Raw genomic sequence first — 13,802 nt, forward strand, 5'->3', positions numbered from 1 at the left:
TGCTTTAATTTATCAATTGCAATATCTTTTCTATATGAGCATAACACATTAGAAATTTTAAGAGGTTGGTATATAAGTATAATAATTTAAAGTACACAAACATTCACTGTAAACATTTGATGTACTTGCTTTTACTGTAGACGGTTTTCTCCTTTCTTTGAAGCATTTTTAAACCTAAAAATACATACTGTAACAAGTACAATGAGAAACAAATAAAAGCAATAAAATAGAAATATTTAAAAAGTACATCGTCACTAAAAATATAAAGATCATTTCGAAACAGATATTTTTAAAGCTTTTTATTCTTAGACAATTTAAGCGACTTAAGACATTTAATTTCCTTAAAAAAAGTCGAGAATTTAAGGACATTTACGTCATTTCCACATGATAGCGTGACACGCCAGACTTTGACCCAATCACCGTCGACGAGTCTCTTCTGCCTCCTGATTGGTCAGCACTGCTCACGCGCCTCCTCTCTCTTATCAAACTCTATCCGTTTCTTTCACTCTCAGTCACAACTTTACAGTTTGCGTAATTCGAAGGCAGCATGGTGAAGAAGGCCGTTTGTGTACTTAAAGGCACTGGGGAAGTGACCGGCACCGTTCATTTCGAGCAAGAGGTAAAAAACCCCCCAAACAAACAGGTGTTATTTTTTGCTGCGTATGTTCTGACGTTCCTGTAGCGGGAGAGCAGCGAGCTAGCATGTTATATATGTGCTCCATCATTTAGCAGTCCATGCTTATGCAGTTGCATGGGATTAGCTGTGCTAATATCATGCACGCACTGATGACCAAATCTGATATTAAACTACAGTGGCCTGTTTACATGATTTCACTTGTTGACTGACTGCTGTATAATGTAATGTTACATTGCATAAACGCGTGCGAACGGTTAAAAGCAGCTCAGCAATGACCTTTGATACGATGGCAGGTCTGTGTTTGGTGTGAGCCCCCGTGCACACCCATGCTAATTGTTTGCACGCATGCGTTTACACCCGAGATTGGGATTTTGCAGCGTTTTGAAACGTTTGGTGGCAGACTGTGGAGCCTTGAAATTCTCTTGAAATTATAACTAGAATGGACAAGTTTGCTGAGTCATGCTCCTCTATCTCTGTTTGTTTGCTGACAAAATTTTGCCAAATAGGACAGAGATCAAGGCACACATTATGCTGGCAGAGACTCAAACTGTACTGGTTTAAAAGCATTTCATCGCTCTTCAAACACCATTTGTGGTGTTTTTTTATAGTCTTAAATCAGATCATATTCACATACTTTGGCGGTTTTCAAAAATGTTCTGAAAGTCTTAATTTGCACTTTCACTAATTAAATTTTGAGCAGCCTTATCATATTCATGGCATTAAATGTTACATGCATTGAGAAAAAAAAATCTTCCTGGATATTTTTGTCTCGTTTTCTAGTTCAAATATCTAAACATCCTTTAATCAATATTTCCTTGAGATGCAAAATGAAGATATGAAGTGAGAAATTTAATCATGAGGTAATACGGAGCCTGGCTTTTTTTTTCTCCTACAGGTGACGTGAATAAAAAGAATAATTATTACTATTGTTGTTATACATTTAGGTTACTTATGCATTTAGAAGAAGCTTTTAGGGTCATTCTACAGAAACTTCCACTTTTGGTATGGCAAGATGTCTTAAAATGTATTTCTTTTTCTAACATTTAAACTTAGACCACATTATTAGATTACCTTTTTGACTTTATGAATATATATAAATGACAGCTTAATTAAAAAAATATAGATTTAGCTTTTTTGTGCAATTATTTCAGGACATGTACTTTTGTCACTGGTGTTACCTTCTTTAGCAATATTAAAAGTTATGAAATTATTTCTCAAATATTTTTTTTGGAGTCAGAGTTACGGAAAAATAATGAAAATGCACAAAATAAGGAGATTGTTTCATTTATTTAATGTGACAGAAAAACAGCACAGTAACACCAGTGACATACATAAGACCTGATGTACTGATCTGCACTGCTCTTATCCATAAGGAAGGTAACACCATTGACAATTTTCACGAAAAATGCATTTTACAAAATGTCTGCTGCAAGATATCAAACCACACGTTGTCAATCATGGTATACTCACTAAATTAAGTAGTTTAATCCATTTATATTATTATTTTTTTTACAATTCCCTAACATAAATAAGTTATACCAGTGATGTCAACTAAAAGCTTCATATGAAAGCATGAGATAAATGAGAACATTTTTGATAACTGAAAAGAAACCGTGGACATAACATAGATGGTTAGAATGGGACGGAGGAAGTCAAGTGATGTCATCAGTGTTTTTTGTTTTTTTTTGTTTTTTCCTTTCCAAAATAACAGATTTTTGTTCAAATGTAACACCAGCGACACAACTCCAGGGGACCACTGTTTTCATTATATATTTTATATTCAGCATTTTGTTTTATGCCTTTTATATCATATATTTGATAGTTATGAATACATAATTAAATGGTATAAAAACCTGTTTTTGACCTCATAATAAAGCATTTTCCTGTTGTACATGGCTGTGGGGACGAGCAGTTTTGTGGTGCTTGGAATTCTTTATAATTAATTAAAAAAACAAATATTGCCACATTGTTGGTTCAAGAAGGTGTAATTGTTCAAATAACATAGTTTCATTTTAAAATATAAAGAAATCGTAACCCTGAAGTGTTTTTCAAGTGTAATTTTTCTGTAAAGGCTAGGGACAGAAAAATGGACATTTCCATAGAATGACCCTTTATCCAAAACTTACAAAAGAGTCACAATGCCAGGTTTATTATACAATAATAATCAAGTGCTAAGATTATCACACATTAAACAAGATTTTGACAAATATCTATCTTATTAAATCATCGTATTCCACCTCGTACCCGTTATATTTGATTGAGAATCACTTAAGACAATTTGCTGTAGGCTTATTCCACATAATATGCATAAAACAATAATAGGCTACAATATGATTCGTTAACACGTGAGCTTGCTGTTCTTCTAAAATGAATCCGTGAGTACAGTTTACAAACCCATGGGAATGGATTATGAATTTGTGGGTACGGATTCAAAAAACGAAGGTACGGTTTACAAAATCTGAGCGCACTGATTGGAAATTTGTGGGTATGGTTTTTTTAATCCGTGGGCACGATTTGTTAAACCGAGGGAATGGTTTAAGAATTAGTGAGTACGGTTTATAAACTGAGGGGATGGAGTGCTTTTTTATTTTTCTCCCACAGGTGACGTGCCGGGCGCCGTACTAAAACACTGAAGAACATCACATGTTACATTGTGCTTAGTAGATGGAGTAAATATGTATTTCTATGTTCTAGCAGTTATAAGCAAAGCTGTCCAAGCCTTAAGCTATTTTTTTTTTTTTTCAAAAAGTTGGAAGTTGTTCAAATTTTGAATTGTTGCTAATGCAGCTCATTGTGTGCATCCCAGACATATACATTTAGAGAACATATTGTGCTTTCTTCAATTTTTTACTGACTTATGCTTGATCTTCAAGTTTTTAATTTACCTTTATAAAACCTGCAGAAAAACCCTTTCAAGTACATTTAACACTTTCAAGTATTTCTTATTCCCTGGTAATCAAACCCATGTGTTTGGTGTTGTTTTCACCATGTATCATGCCAAGCAGTAAATGCTTCTGTTTTTTGAAGTGGTATGAAACTATCATTGACCAAATGAGGGATCTGTTTGTTTTAGAATGACGGGTCTCCAGTGAAGCTCTCAGGTGAAATCACTGGCCTTACTCCAGGAAAGCATGGTTTCCATGTCCATGCTTTTGGAGACAACACAAATGGTAAGCACCATTACTCCTGTCACTGACCTTAAAGTACAGGTTAATCCCATTACGACTGAAGACTTTTTCCTTAAACCAGTAAATATATCTTTATTTTGGACACAGACATTACCATTTTGTTTCCTCCTCACAGGCTGCATTAGTGCAGGTCCGCACTTCAACCCTCACGATAAAACTCACGGTGGACCAACTGATAGTGTCAGGTGAGTTTATCAGTGTGCTGTTTCCTATCTTTATATTTGGTGAAAAGCTCATTTTCATGATCTATTCATGTTAGGTCACAGTACAAACTCTGCCTGCCCACAAAGTTGTCAGATTTGCATAAATCTCTACAAGTCAAATGGGTGTATATCTGAAGAGCAGTACTTCCTAAATAGTGTCCCATTACTTTTGCATTCAATACGATATTGCATTGTTCAGAGAGCACAGAGGACTATATTAATTTTAATACATTTTTCATATATTAATTTACTGAAGTATACGTGTTAATCACCGGAGCTATAAATGTGATGATTTTGTAGCCACAGTAAATGACAACTTAATAACGCTGACAGGTTTATAGCAAAACAGTCCCAAACCTGTCATTATTGACTATACTGAACTCTGAGATCAAATAAAAATGAGTACATTTCAAGCTTTTAATTGATTTGCCGATTTTAATTGATTCTCATTTTTGTGACACTATTGATTCTTAGATCCCAAGAATCGATTAGTCTAGCTTGTTTTTGGAACATTTAACGGAACATTGTGGCACACATCACATCCAAAATACCGCAATAAGCTTTGTTACTTTTGATATCAAACAAAGTCTCTGTCAAATTCTGTCCATTTTATTACAGTATTCAAACAATCTCCTCCGGTTTAATGCCAGTTTCAGCACAAAATAAACTTGAATAAGCATCCGAAGGTATGTTAAAAGAAAAAGTACGACTTCCCGAAATCCGTATCGTGTAATTGCTCACTCAATGTTTTAACCACGTGAAGATGTCAGTATAAAAGCTTGTAAACAGTCACGTAATGTCATATTTACCTTAGAAATAAACATTGGTGGCCATAAACTCTTTGGGTAATTTACGGTTGAATAAATCCGTTAAGGTTTTATGACAGACACTATTTAAATGTTTATTTCAAAAAACAAATTGGAGTAGAAATATAATTGTAATTAAGCATTTGTATACAAATCTGTTCATTTTAACCTTCAATAGTGTAGTAATGTAGTCCCAGCTGACTCGGCATCAGTTGAGAAATTAGTTTTTTCCTTGAGAATTTAGCATGTACTTTACCTGATATATATCCTAATCAAATAGAATCATAAGCTTATAAATAACAAATGAATCATGAAATTGGTCAAAGATCAGCGCTAATATTTATTGCTTTGATTTATATTTTTTTGATTATACGATATTCATAACAAAAATCATTTTTATAGTCACTGAATGTATCAAAAACAGTAAGAATGTAGTCTGAAAATTCAAGTCGAAAGTCATATATTTTTTTTTTTTTTTTTTTTTTTTAGAGCCCTGTTAACTATATAGTTTTTATAAAGAGTATATTCTAGTGTTAAACACTCAAATATGTCCAGTTTTTCCTAAATCATTCAGGCCTGAAGGATGGTTTACCCTTATTGATTGTTTTTCAGCTTTAAAAGAATACATAAAAAAAAAATTCTAGTTTAGATTAGTTACCCCAGTCGTTCTACAATGATTAATTTCTCCCAAATACAACTATTAAAGTCATCTTTAGACAATATGTCTGTATTTTCTCAATGCATGTCGCAGAAACCTGAATACTGCCATGCAAGTGATTTTCTAGTATCATGGAGACGTAATTGAGGGATTACCTTTTTCAGTGTAATTTAAAGCAGCCAATTTAGAAAATGTTTTATTACTGTAATGTACTGTGTCCCACAGACACGTCGGAGACCTTGGTAACGTGATAGCTGGTGAAAATGGTGTTGCAAAAATTGGCATCGTGGATGCAATGGTGACCCTGTCAGGGGAACACTCCGTCATTGGGAGGACCATGGTGGTAAGAAAACAACTCTGGATTTATAATCAGCAGCATATCTAATAGCAACAACCAGCTGACCTCATTGTGTATATTCTGCTCTAGATCCATGAGAAAGAGGATGACTTGGGTAAAGGAGGCAATGACGAAAGTGTTAAAACTGGCAACGCTGGAGGTCGTCTGGCCTGTGGTGTTATAGGCATCACTCAGTGAAGTCCAGCTCTAATCAAAGACTTAGCTTTGAAATAATGTTGACCAATGTGGATCCCCCTTCCGTAAGCACTTAGCCCACTGACGATTATGATCTCTATTTTTGCAAGTTAAGGTTTAAGGAATTATACTTTAGCTATGTAAAGCTGTTTTTCCGCACACGACCATGTGGGCACTATCTACCTTCTTACAGCTACAAAGTGATGTTTGTTTCCTCTGATCTCTGCTTTATTCAATAAAGACTGAGCAGACTGGATATGTGTGTGTCTTTATGAACTACACTTTTGGGCTGTGATGGGGAAAAATGAAGTTGTGCAGGTATAGTATTAAACCTGAGTCTGTTCAGTGTTGCTATTTTAATCTAAAACTAATAAAAATCATTGAAGGTAACCGAAAACTAACTAAAAATGTATTTTTTAAAAACTAATAAAAATGCCAGAAGCACACAAAATGGTTAAAACTCAAAACATAAAAATATATTTTTGAAAATATAAAAAAATATATGTAATGGCATGTAAAGTAATACTAAAACAATAGCCCTGCTTTTTCTGGGATCAAATGTAATATTTTTGTCTCAAAGCCTGAAAGAATTTGCCATGGTATTTTTTTTTTTTTACTACAATAAAACTTTCCTCTGTCATCAAAATATTTGAAAGCTGTTTACGCTGTTGGAAGAAGATTCCTCTTTGTTGTTTTCCTGTAGTAGCTATGGTATTTTGGAAACCGTGGTTGCCATAGTAAATGTTCATAAAGGAAGTTTAACTGGTTTGGCAGGTCTGGAGTCAAGAGAAGTCGTTGCTGAGAATACAACACTAGATGGCAGACTTTTCTTGCATTATCATGTGCCAGACCTAACAGTACCTTTTCAAATAAACAGTGCATACTTAATGATATCGCTTATTGGAAGTATTATTTTCAAATAAAGTTTGCTTTGTAAGAATTGAGTTTTTAGAGGACACTTTTTAGTTAGGCAGTCTCTGACCAGCTGTAAACTAGCTCGGCCAGGCTGGTAGACCAACCAACCTTAGGCTTTTAAGATATTTTTCAAATCACTAATATATCAGTATAATCCCTCAGAGTTGGGAGTCATTGTTCTATGAATATGATTTTAAATGGGTGGTCTCGCCCTTGACATCTGACTCTATATTTGAAACTGCTATTAAACAGCTGCGCCTGGTGCAGGCCAGCTTTCACAGATGGCCAGCGGACTGCTGCTGAAATTACATGCTCCAAAACCTCTTTCTCTTTTAATGGGGCAGCCTCCCATGTGAAGAAACTTGGCATTTCCAGTTTCCTCTCCAGAGAAAATGACATTCCCCAGAGAACCAAGACCTGCAAAGACCCACAGATGAGTTTCACAGTTCAAATACCAACCAAATTTGCACCCAAAATACAAGTTTTTTTGATGTTAAAATGTAGAAACTTTGTCTTTTCTGTCTTTGCTTATGTAACAGTTTGTACTTTTCTTACCATACGCTTGTTTAATGGTACATGTTTTATGCCGATGCATTCAATCCAGAATAAAAATAGGACAATCATGTTATAAATGATTTCTGATGTAATTTATTGTTAGCAATACATGTCTCTGCCCTCTTTCATTACAGGTGCAGCAACACAAAGGCCTTAAAATGCATTGAGGAAGTACAATCACAGTCCTCACATGGACATATTTCCAGAAGCAGGCAGAATCACTGGAGCGTGATGAGTCAAAACGCTGGTATAAATAGCATCAGCAAGCCAAATCATGAATAATGAAGGAGCCGCCTGTCCCACCGGAGCACAAGTCATAGGCCTCACATAATGTCAACACACACTAACAAGGTCTTGTGTCTTACACAAAGCATCCCCACTCTAATAAATGCTTCAAAACCTTTCATCATCTGGGTGGGCTGGATGGCCAGACTGAACAGTGGCACCTACAAAGACTTACTTTGTATGTGAGATTGTACACATGAATAGGCTACTGTGACTTTGACCATCTTGTGTGCTTGGCACAGATGGCAAACATGCATGAAAACCACATATATTTCCCTCGTTTGACTTGCTCATGCACATGCTTGAGAATAATTATTGTTTTGGTTGTATAAAAGCTTAGCTTGAGGCATGGTAGTAGAAATACTAAACCTAAAAAGTTCCCTCTTAAAATCTTAAAGCGTACTTGCTTCAACAAGAATTCACAAGCAAACATAAATCACTGTCTTTTTCAAACAGACAAATAGAATTTTCTGCATCATTAATTTTCTCTGGTCTTTGTGTCACGTGATCCTTCAGAAATCAGTCTGATATGCTGATTTAATGCTCAAGAAAAATCAATTTTATTATCAATGTTGAATAGAATGTATAGGAACCAAGTTTAAAGAGCAGAATTTATTTGATACAGATAGAATTTATAATATTATCCACCTTATTTTTCAAGGCGGATATAGGCCGTTTTCTGTGAATGTGCGAGACTTCCGGTTCATTAGCCGCTGTAGGGAACTAACCAGTAGAATAACGGTAAACGCGATTTGCACTCCAAACCAGTTTGTTTATAATTAAGATTATACATTAAAATAATTTGGCAAAACACACCAGTTTGCAATATCAAGCAGCAAAACGAGACGGAAGCTAGGCACATAACATTTACAAATGGCCGCGCCTGCTCTAACGGGAAAAATAAGGTGACTAAATGTCTTTACTGTCACTTTTGGTTAATCATCCTTAATACATCAAAGTATTACATTTCTTTAAAAAATCGTATTGAGCCCAATTTAATTCAACAATTGAGGAAACATTTTGATCTGGGCGGATCTGTGATTTAAAGTTATCTGCTGGTGTTTGTGTCTTTAAATCATTATGTCCACCTGAGCGGTTGTTTCCTAGCAACAAGGCCAGATGTCCTGGATCACTGCGGGAGGCGAGTGCGAATCTAAGCTTATGTTTTGGTTCGATGTTAATGTTACATAAGGGCTCTTTACGCGTCAAATAATTTAAGGTGATTTTATTGACTTTTAAGCCCTTGTTTCTGGATTTAGCTTTACAGTTCCCCCATTTATCTTGTCCCATCTCTTTTAAACTTCCTCTCAGTTTGTAAGAGTTGAAGTGCTTTTGTTTGGTTAAACCTGACTCTGTTAATCCTAGGTTCTGTCTAGTAGTCTATTATTGAATTATTAAATATTAATTTAATCTCTTATGGAACGTATTATGTTCAAAACCTTCTAGGAGCCTTCTCAGAACAGTTGTTTTCTGAGAAACTTACGAGATGGAAGTTCCTCCAATATTGTCAAAATTAACACAGGAACCCTGTCATAAGGGAATTTATTTGAGGTACTTGATTTACATAGTAAAGTTTCTTCAGCATACAATAGGGTATTTGACCGCTTCAAAAGTTGGCAGAAGTTCTCCAGAGGGTTCCTCCACTTCAACCTGAGGGACCCCAAATGTATCTTCTCATTTTTACAGTATACTGTAATGGCTATGTTCAGTCTGGGAATATTTTTAAACCAATGCTAGAGGTTAGATGCCATACATGGCCCTCATACTACAAGCCAGGGGTCACTGAATGCTCACTTATGTCTCCAGAATCCTCCTGACCAGACCTTTGCCCCACAGGTATGTGTGTTATTCAGCCAGAACCTCGAAATAATCTGCGCCTGTGATGTTTGAGGATGGAGGATCGCTGTGTGGTCCACTTTCACTGGAGTTGAGTCACTTTTTACTGCCTGAGAAAGTTTCCTCTCTGCTCAGCTATCAGGTTCTGGCAGAAGAAAAGTGAAGGACACATAAAACAGAGTTTACCTCTGGACTTTTATTGCACCCACTGGAGTTCAACGACTCTTCTCGATAGTGAGTTAACTCAGATCACATTCATTCCATCCCACATATGATCATGTTTTCTTTGACTTTAAGTGTTTCTGAGCATCTGGGCCTGAGATTCTATTTGAATGAACATGTGGTAACCCATATTTAAGTGTGTGTTTGACCTCTTTGCTCCATAGGTCAAGTGGAATCACTAACATCTGCTCTTAATTTTATGACCTTGTTAGATCAGTGTGCTTGAAGGAAAATATTAAATAAAACTATATATACTAGGACAAATTAAATGGAATTAATATTTAAAAAACTTCTCAGAACAGAAGTGTCTGGGGCCACTTTGAAAATCTGATTTAAAGCTGGAATGTTTTGAATTTTGAAAAGATTAAAACATGAATATTGTGATATCTGGTAAAAAAAAAAAAGTGCAAAGCTTAAAAATAATCACTATTAGACCCATATTTAAATACATAAAAAATGTACTACAAAATTAAAGAAATATTATTATATTATATTATTGAAGTAAAATGTAGTGAATTAAAAAAATGCAAATTACAATTATTTTGACCTTTGTGCATCATATTTTGAGGTATAAATATCACTTCAAAGTGTTGAAATGTAGCGTTTTGTGTGTTTTGTTTCTGTGATAAAGTTTGTCAGTGTGTATATACAGCTTTTAACTAGTTTTACTACTTCAAAACGTTATTATGTTTAATTTGGCATGCCATCAAAGGAATATGTTTATTTGTAGCTACTTATTATCTTATCGAAGTTTTGGTCTGGGCCAGTTCTCACAGTGGTAACTATAAAGCTTGACCTTTGACCCTGTAGTGATATGACATGCAGACAGGAACTGATCTCTGTTGTAAACTCACCTTAACCAATCAATCAATCAATACTATAGCCAAGCCGATCAATGTATGGCTAGATTTCCATGTTAAAGATCCCTCCAAGGTTTTAAACTGAACTGAGAATCAGACTTCAGAATAAATATAATCCACTTTTTTTTCCTCTCTGATGAGGAAACGCTGTCCAGCTTGCTCAGTCATAAACCACAGCCACAAGAGGAGTGCGACTGAAAGATTGCCAGTTTGTGGGACATTCCCACCGTAGTGTAAACAGGAAGTGGAATAAAAAAGACTGCTCAGGGTTATTACTCAAGATAATTAGAAGTTCAGAATGTACTTGGCCAAGCTCACATCAATGTTGCTACACAAATCACTTTCACATTTTCTTATTATTATCCTGGAGTTGAGGATTAGTTCCTTTAAACAGCCGTTATTTAAATGTATAATTCAAATGCAAACACACATGCAAATAACCGTTACAGGTGTGGCTGCAGGGGGATCAGACTGAGGAAGACAGCAGCGTTTACACCTGGATGTGTGTCGTGGTGAGTTAAGCTCCTTCCTTTTTTTATTCTCTGTGTAGTTTTCAACAACATCAGTGAAAGTAGACAAAGATATAGGAAAAACATTTATTTGACCCAATTCTTTTTTTTTTTTTTTTTTTCAATTGATATTCATTGCAGAAGTTTGTAACACGATAAATGGGTTTTGTTTTGCTCCTTTGTTGATGTGTGTGTGTGGGGGGGGGTGTCTTTGAAACATTTTCACATGAAACAACAAACTTGTTTATATTCTACATATAATATGTAATCTTTGGTAAAATAAAAGGCATATAATTAAATTAATTCTGAAAAAAATAATGAAATATATTAAATATTAATGAAAATAAAATAAAAATAAATGTATTTAAAAATAAAAACATGTATATGTGTGTAACAATATATATAAATAAATATAAATATTTTATATTTATAGTTTAATACTATATAGGCCAATATTACAATGTGAATCAATTAAATGCAGTACAACACATTCAGATGTTAAATAAAATGTTTATGCTGATATATGATATTAAAATATTTAATAAAATCAGCATAACTTTTTTATGGAATTTATTTTGTGTTGTATTGCATTTGTTTATGTTTATTAAATTCCATATATTTTATTATTAAAATTGTTTATTTTATTATTATTATTGTTGTTAGTATTATAGTGCATATTATCTGGACAAATTTATTTATTTATTTAATATTATTATTTTAATTTATATTATTTCAGGGGTAATTATCTTAAGTGTCATAAAAATGATGTTACAAAAAACTAAATCAAAATAGAGATTATTATTATTATTTTGTCTTTTCACATTTTGACCTGTGCATGTTCTCAAAAACCTTTGTGAAATACCCAAATGTTTTCTTAGTCAATATCATTTAACCTGTGTAAGCAATCACTAACTTGTCATCCTCTTACTAGGTGCAGTTGCTTTAGGGTTGCGTGTTTTTTATTATCAGGTTGGTGTTGTGGAGCATCATACCAGAGGCAGTTTTCATTCCTGACCTCTGCTTCTAGGTTAAGGTTATTTCAGAGTTGGTAAAAGCAGTCCTTTCTCTTTCTCTGAGCTTGTTAGACAGGGGATGCAATTAGAGTCATTAATTGGAATGGGGGGCGTACTGAGAACGAAATGAACACCTGGAGGCAAACGGGAGAGTTGGTGGGATTTTCGAGAGTATAGGGGTGATTGGACAAAGCCGTGTGTGTGATGTCTGCATCTCTGATAACTCACAGTATCTTAATGAATCATTCAAACGCAGCTCTGTTTAACTGCATAATACTGCTGCTAGTCTTCTTTATTGGATTTGTCCTCATTTGCCCTTGCAAACTGTCTGTGGATTTTTTTTTTGCATGAGATGTGTGATGATCTGACTGATTTTGAATTATTCTGCAGTATACTCGGGTCAGATCTCAAGGGGCAGAGGTTATTCTTCAAGATTTGTGCCAACTGTATCATTAGTTATTCGAAGATATTCATGTCTCTTGAAGTGCCGACCTTTCAGCAATGTCTGCTGTTTAAGTAGGAGGAGTTACTTATTTTATAGCTCTCTGTGTGTGGTGGGCAGGATATCTTTGTTGAGAACAAATGATCCCACAAGTGTAGTAAAACCTGAAATAATTAGAGCTGTGGCATAGATGATTGTTGAGTCTGGCCTAGGTCATATCCCTGATCAAATGAAATGAAATATAATAAATACAAAGTGATATGAAAAAAAAGCAAAATGAAATAAGAAAATATATAAAATTAAATAAAATAAAATATAAAACAACATAAAATAACAAAAATATATAAAATAGCAACAAAAAAAAGACATTGAATGAAATAAGAATAAAATATGTAATCAAAATAATAATCAAAATAAAAAAATAACACCGTAAAGAGGCTTGAAATTTCTTTATCAATTTCTGAAAACTTTAAGTTCAGTGTAATTTGGTTTGGCAAAGGCTAACAGTTACATGTTTTTATTAGTTTAGTAGTAATAATTATTATACTAATGATTACAATAATTATTTACTGATTATGAAATGTTTTTATGAAATTTTGAAATTACTTATAAAATGAAATAAGTAAATACAAAATATGTTGAAATAATATCAAATAAAATAGTACAATCAAATAACATAAAATTAAATAATAAAAAAATCGAATTAAATAGGAAATAGAAAATTAAATGCTAATTAAAACATCACACACAAAAATGTAAAATACAGAAAATTTTATTCAAAATTTTCTGAATAAAATACAGAAATATTCTGGTATAGACCTTAAAGGAATATAAAAAATAAACATGTTGGTAAACTCAGATCTCAGAATAATGCTATAGTTGGTCTATAAAAACTGTCATTTTGGCTTTATTTATTGAAGTCTGGGCCCAGATCAGCACCTTTAGGTATCTTTAGGACAAACAAACTGGGAAGAGTTCATGCATTTGCTTACTCAGCTACTGTGTGTGTGAGTGTGTGTGTGTGTGTGTGTAGCACGTTGTGGGTGGTAAAAGTGCAGGCTGTCCTTTAAGGGAGGGATTATTATTTTTTTCTTTCCTTTGGGACAGGACATCAGTCTGGGAGGAATTTTTACCTTCTGAT

The 13,802-nt window shown here is 34.1% G+C and overlaps 1 protein-coding gene across 1 annotated transcript; it reads left to right on the forward strand.

The window, feature by feature from the left end:
* The first annotated feature begins 427 nt into the window (after positions 1 to 427).
* sod1 (superoxide dismutase 1, soluble) lies at positions 428 to 7,568 on the forward strand. Its single transcript, XM_079410201.1, has 5 exons — positions 428 to 619; positions 3,711 to 3,807; positions 3,941 to 4,010; positions 5,718 to 5,835; positions 5,920 to 7,568. The coding sequence occupies exons 1-5, from the start codon at positions 548 to 550 to the stop codon at positions 6,025 to 6,027; spliced, it is 465 nt and encodes a 154-aa protein (XP_079266327.1). The 5' UTR covers positions 428 to 547; the 3' UTR covers positions 6,028 to 7,568.
* The last annotated feature ends 6,234 nt before the right edge of the window (positions 7,569 to 13,802 follow it).

This window comes from Barbus barbus (genome assembly GCF_936440315.1).
Source record: "Barbus barbus genome assembly, chromosome: 47".
NCBI lineage: Eukaryota > Metazoa > Chordata > Actinopteri > Cypriniformes > Cyprinidae > Barbus > Barbus barbus.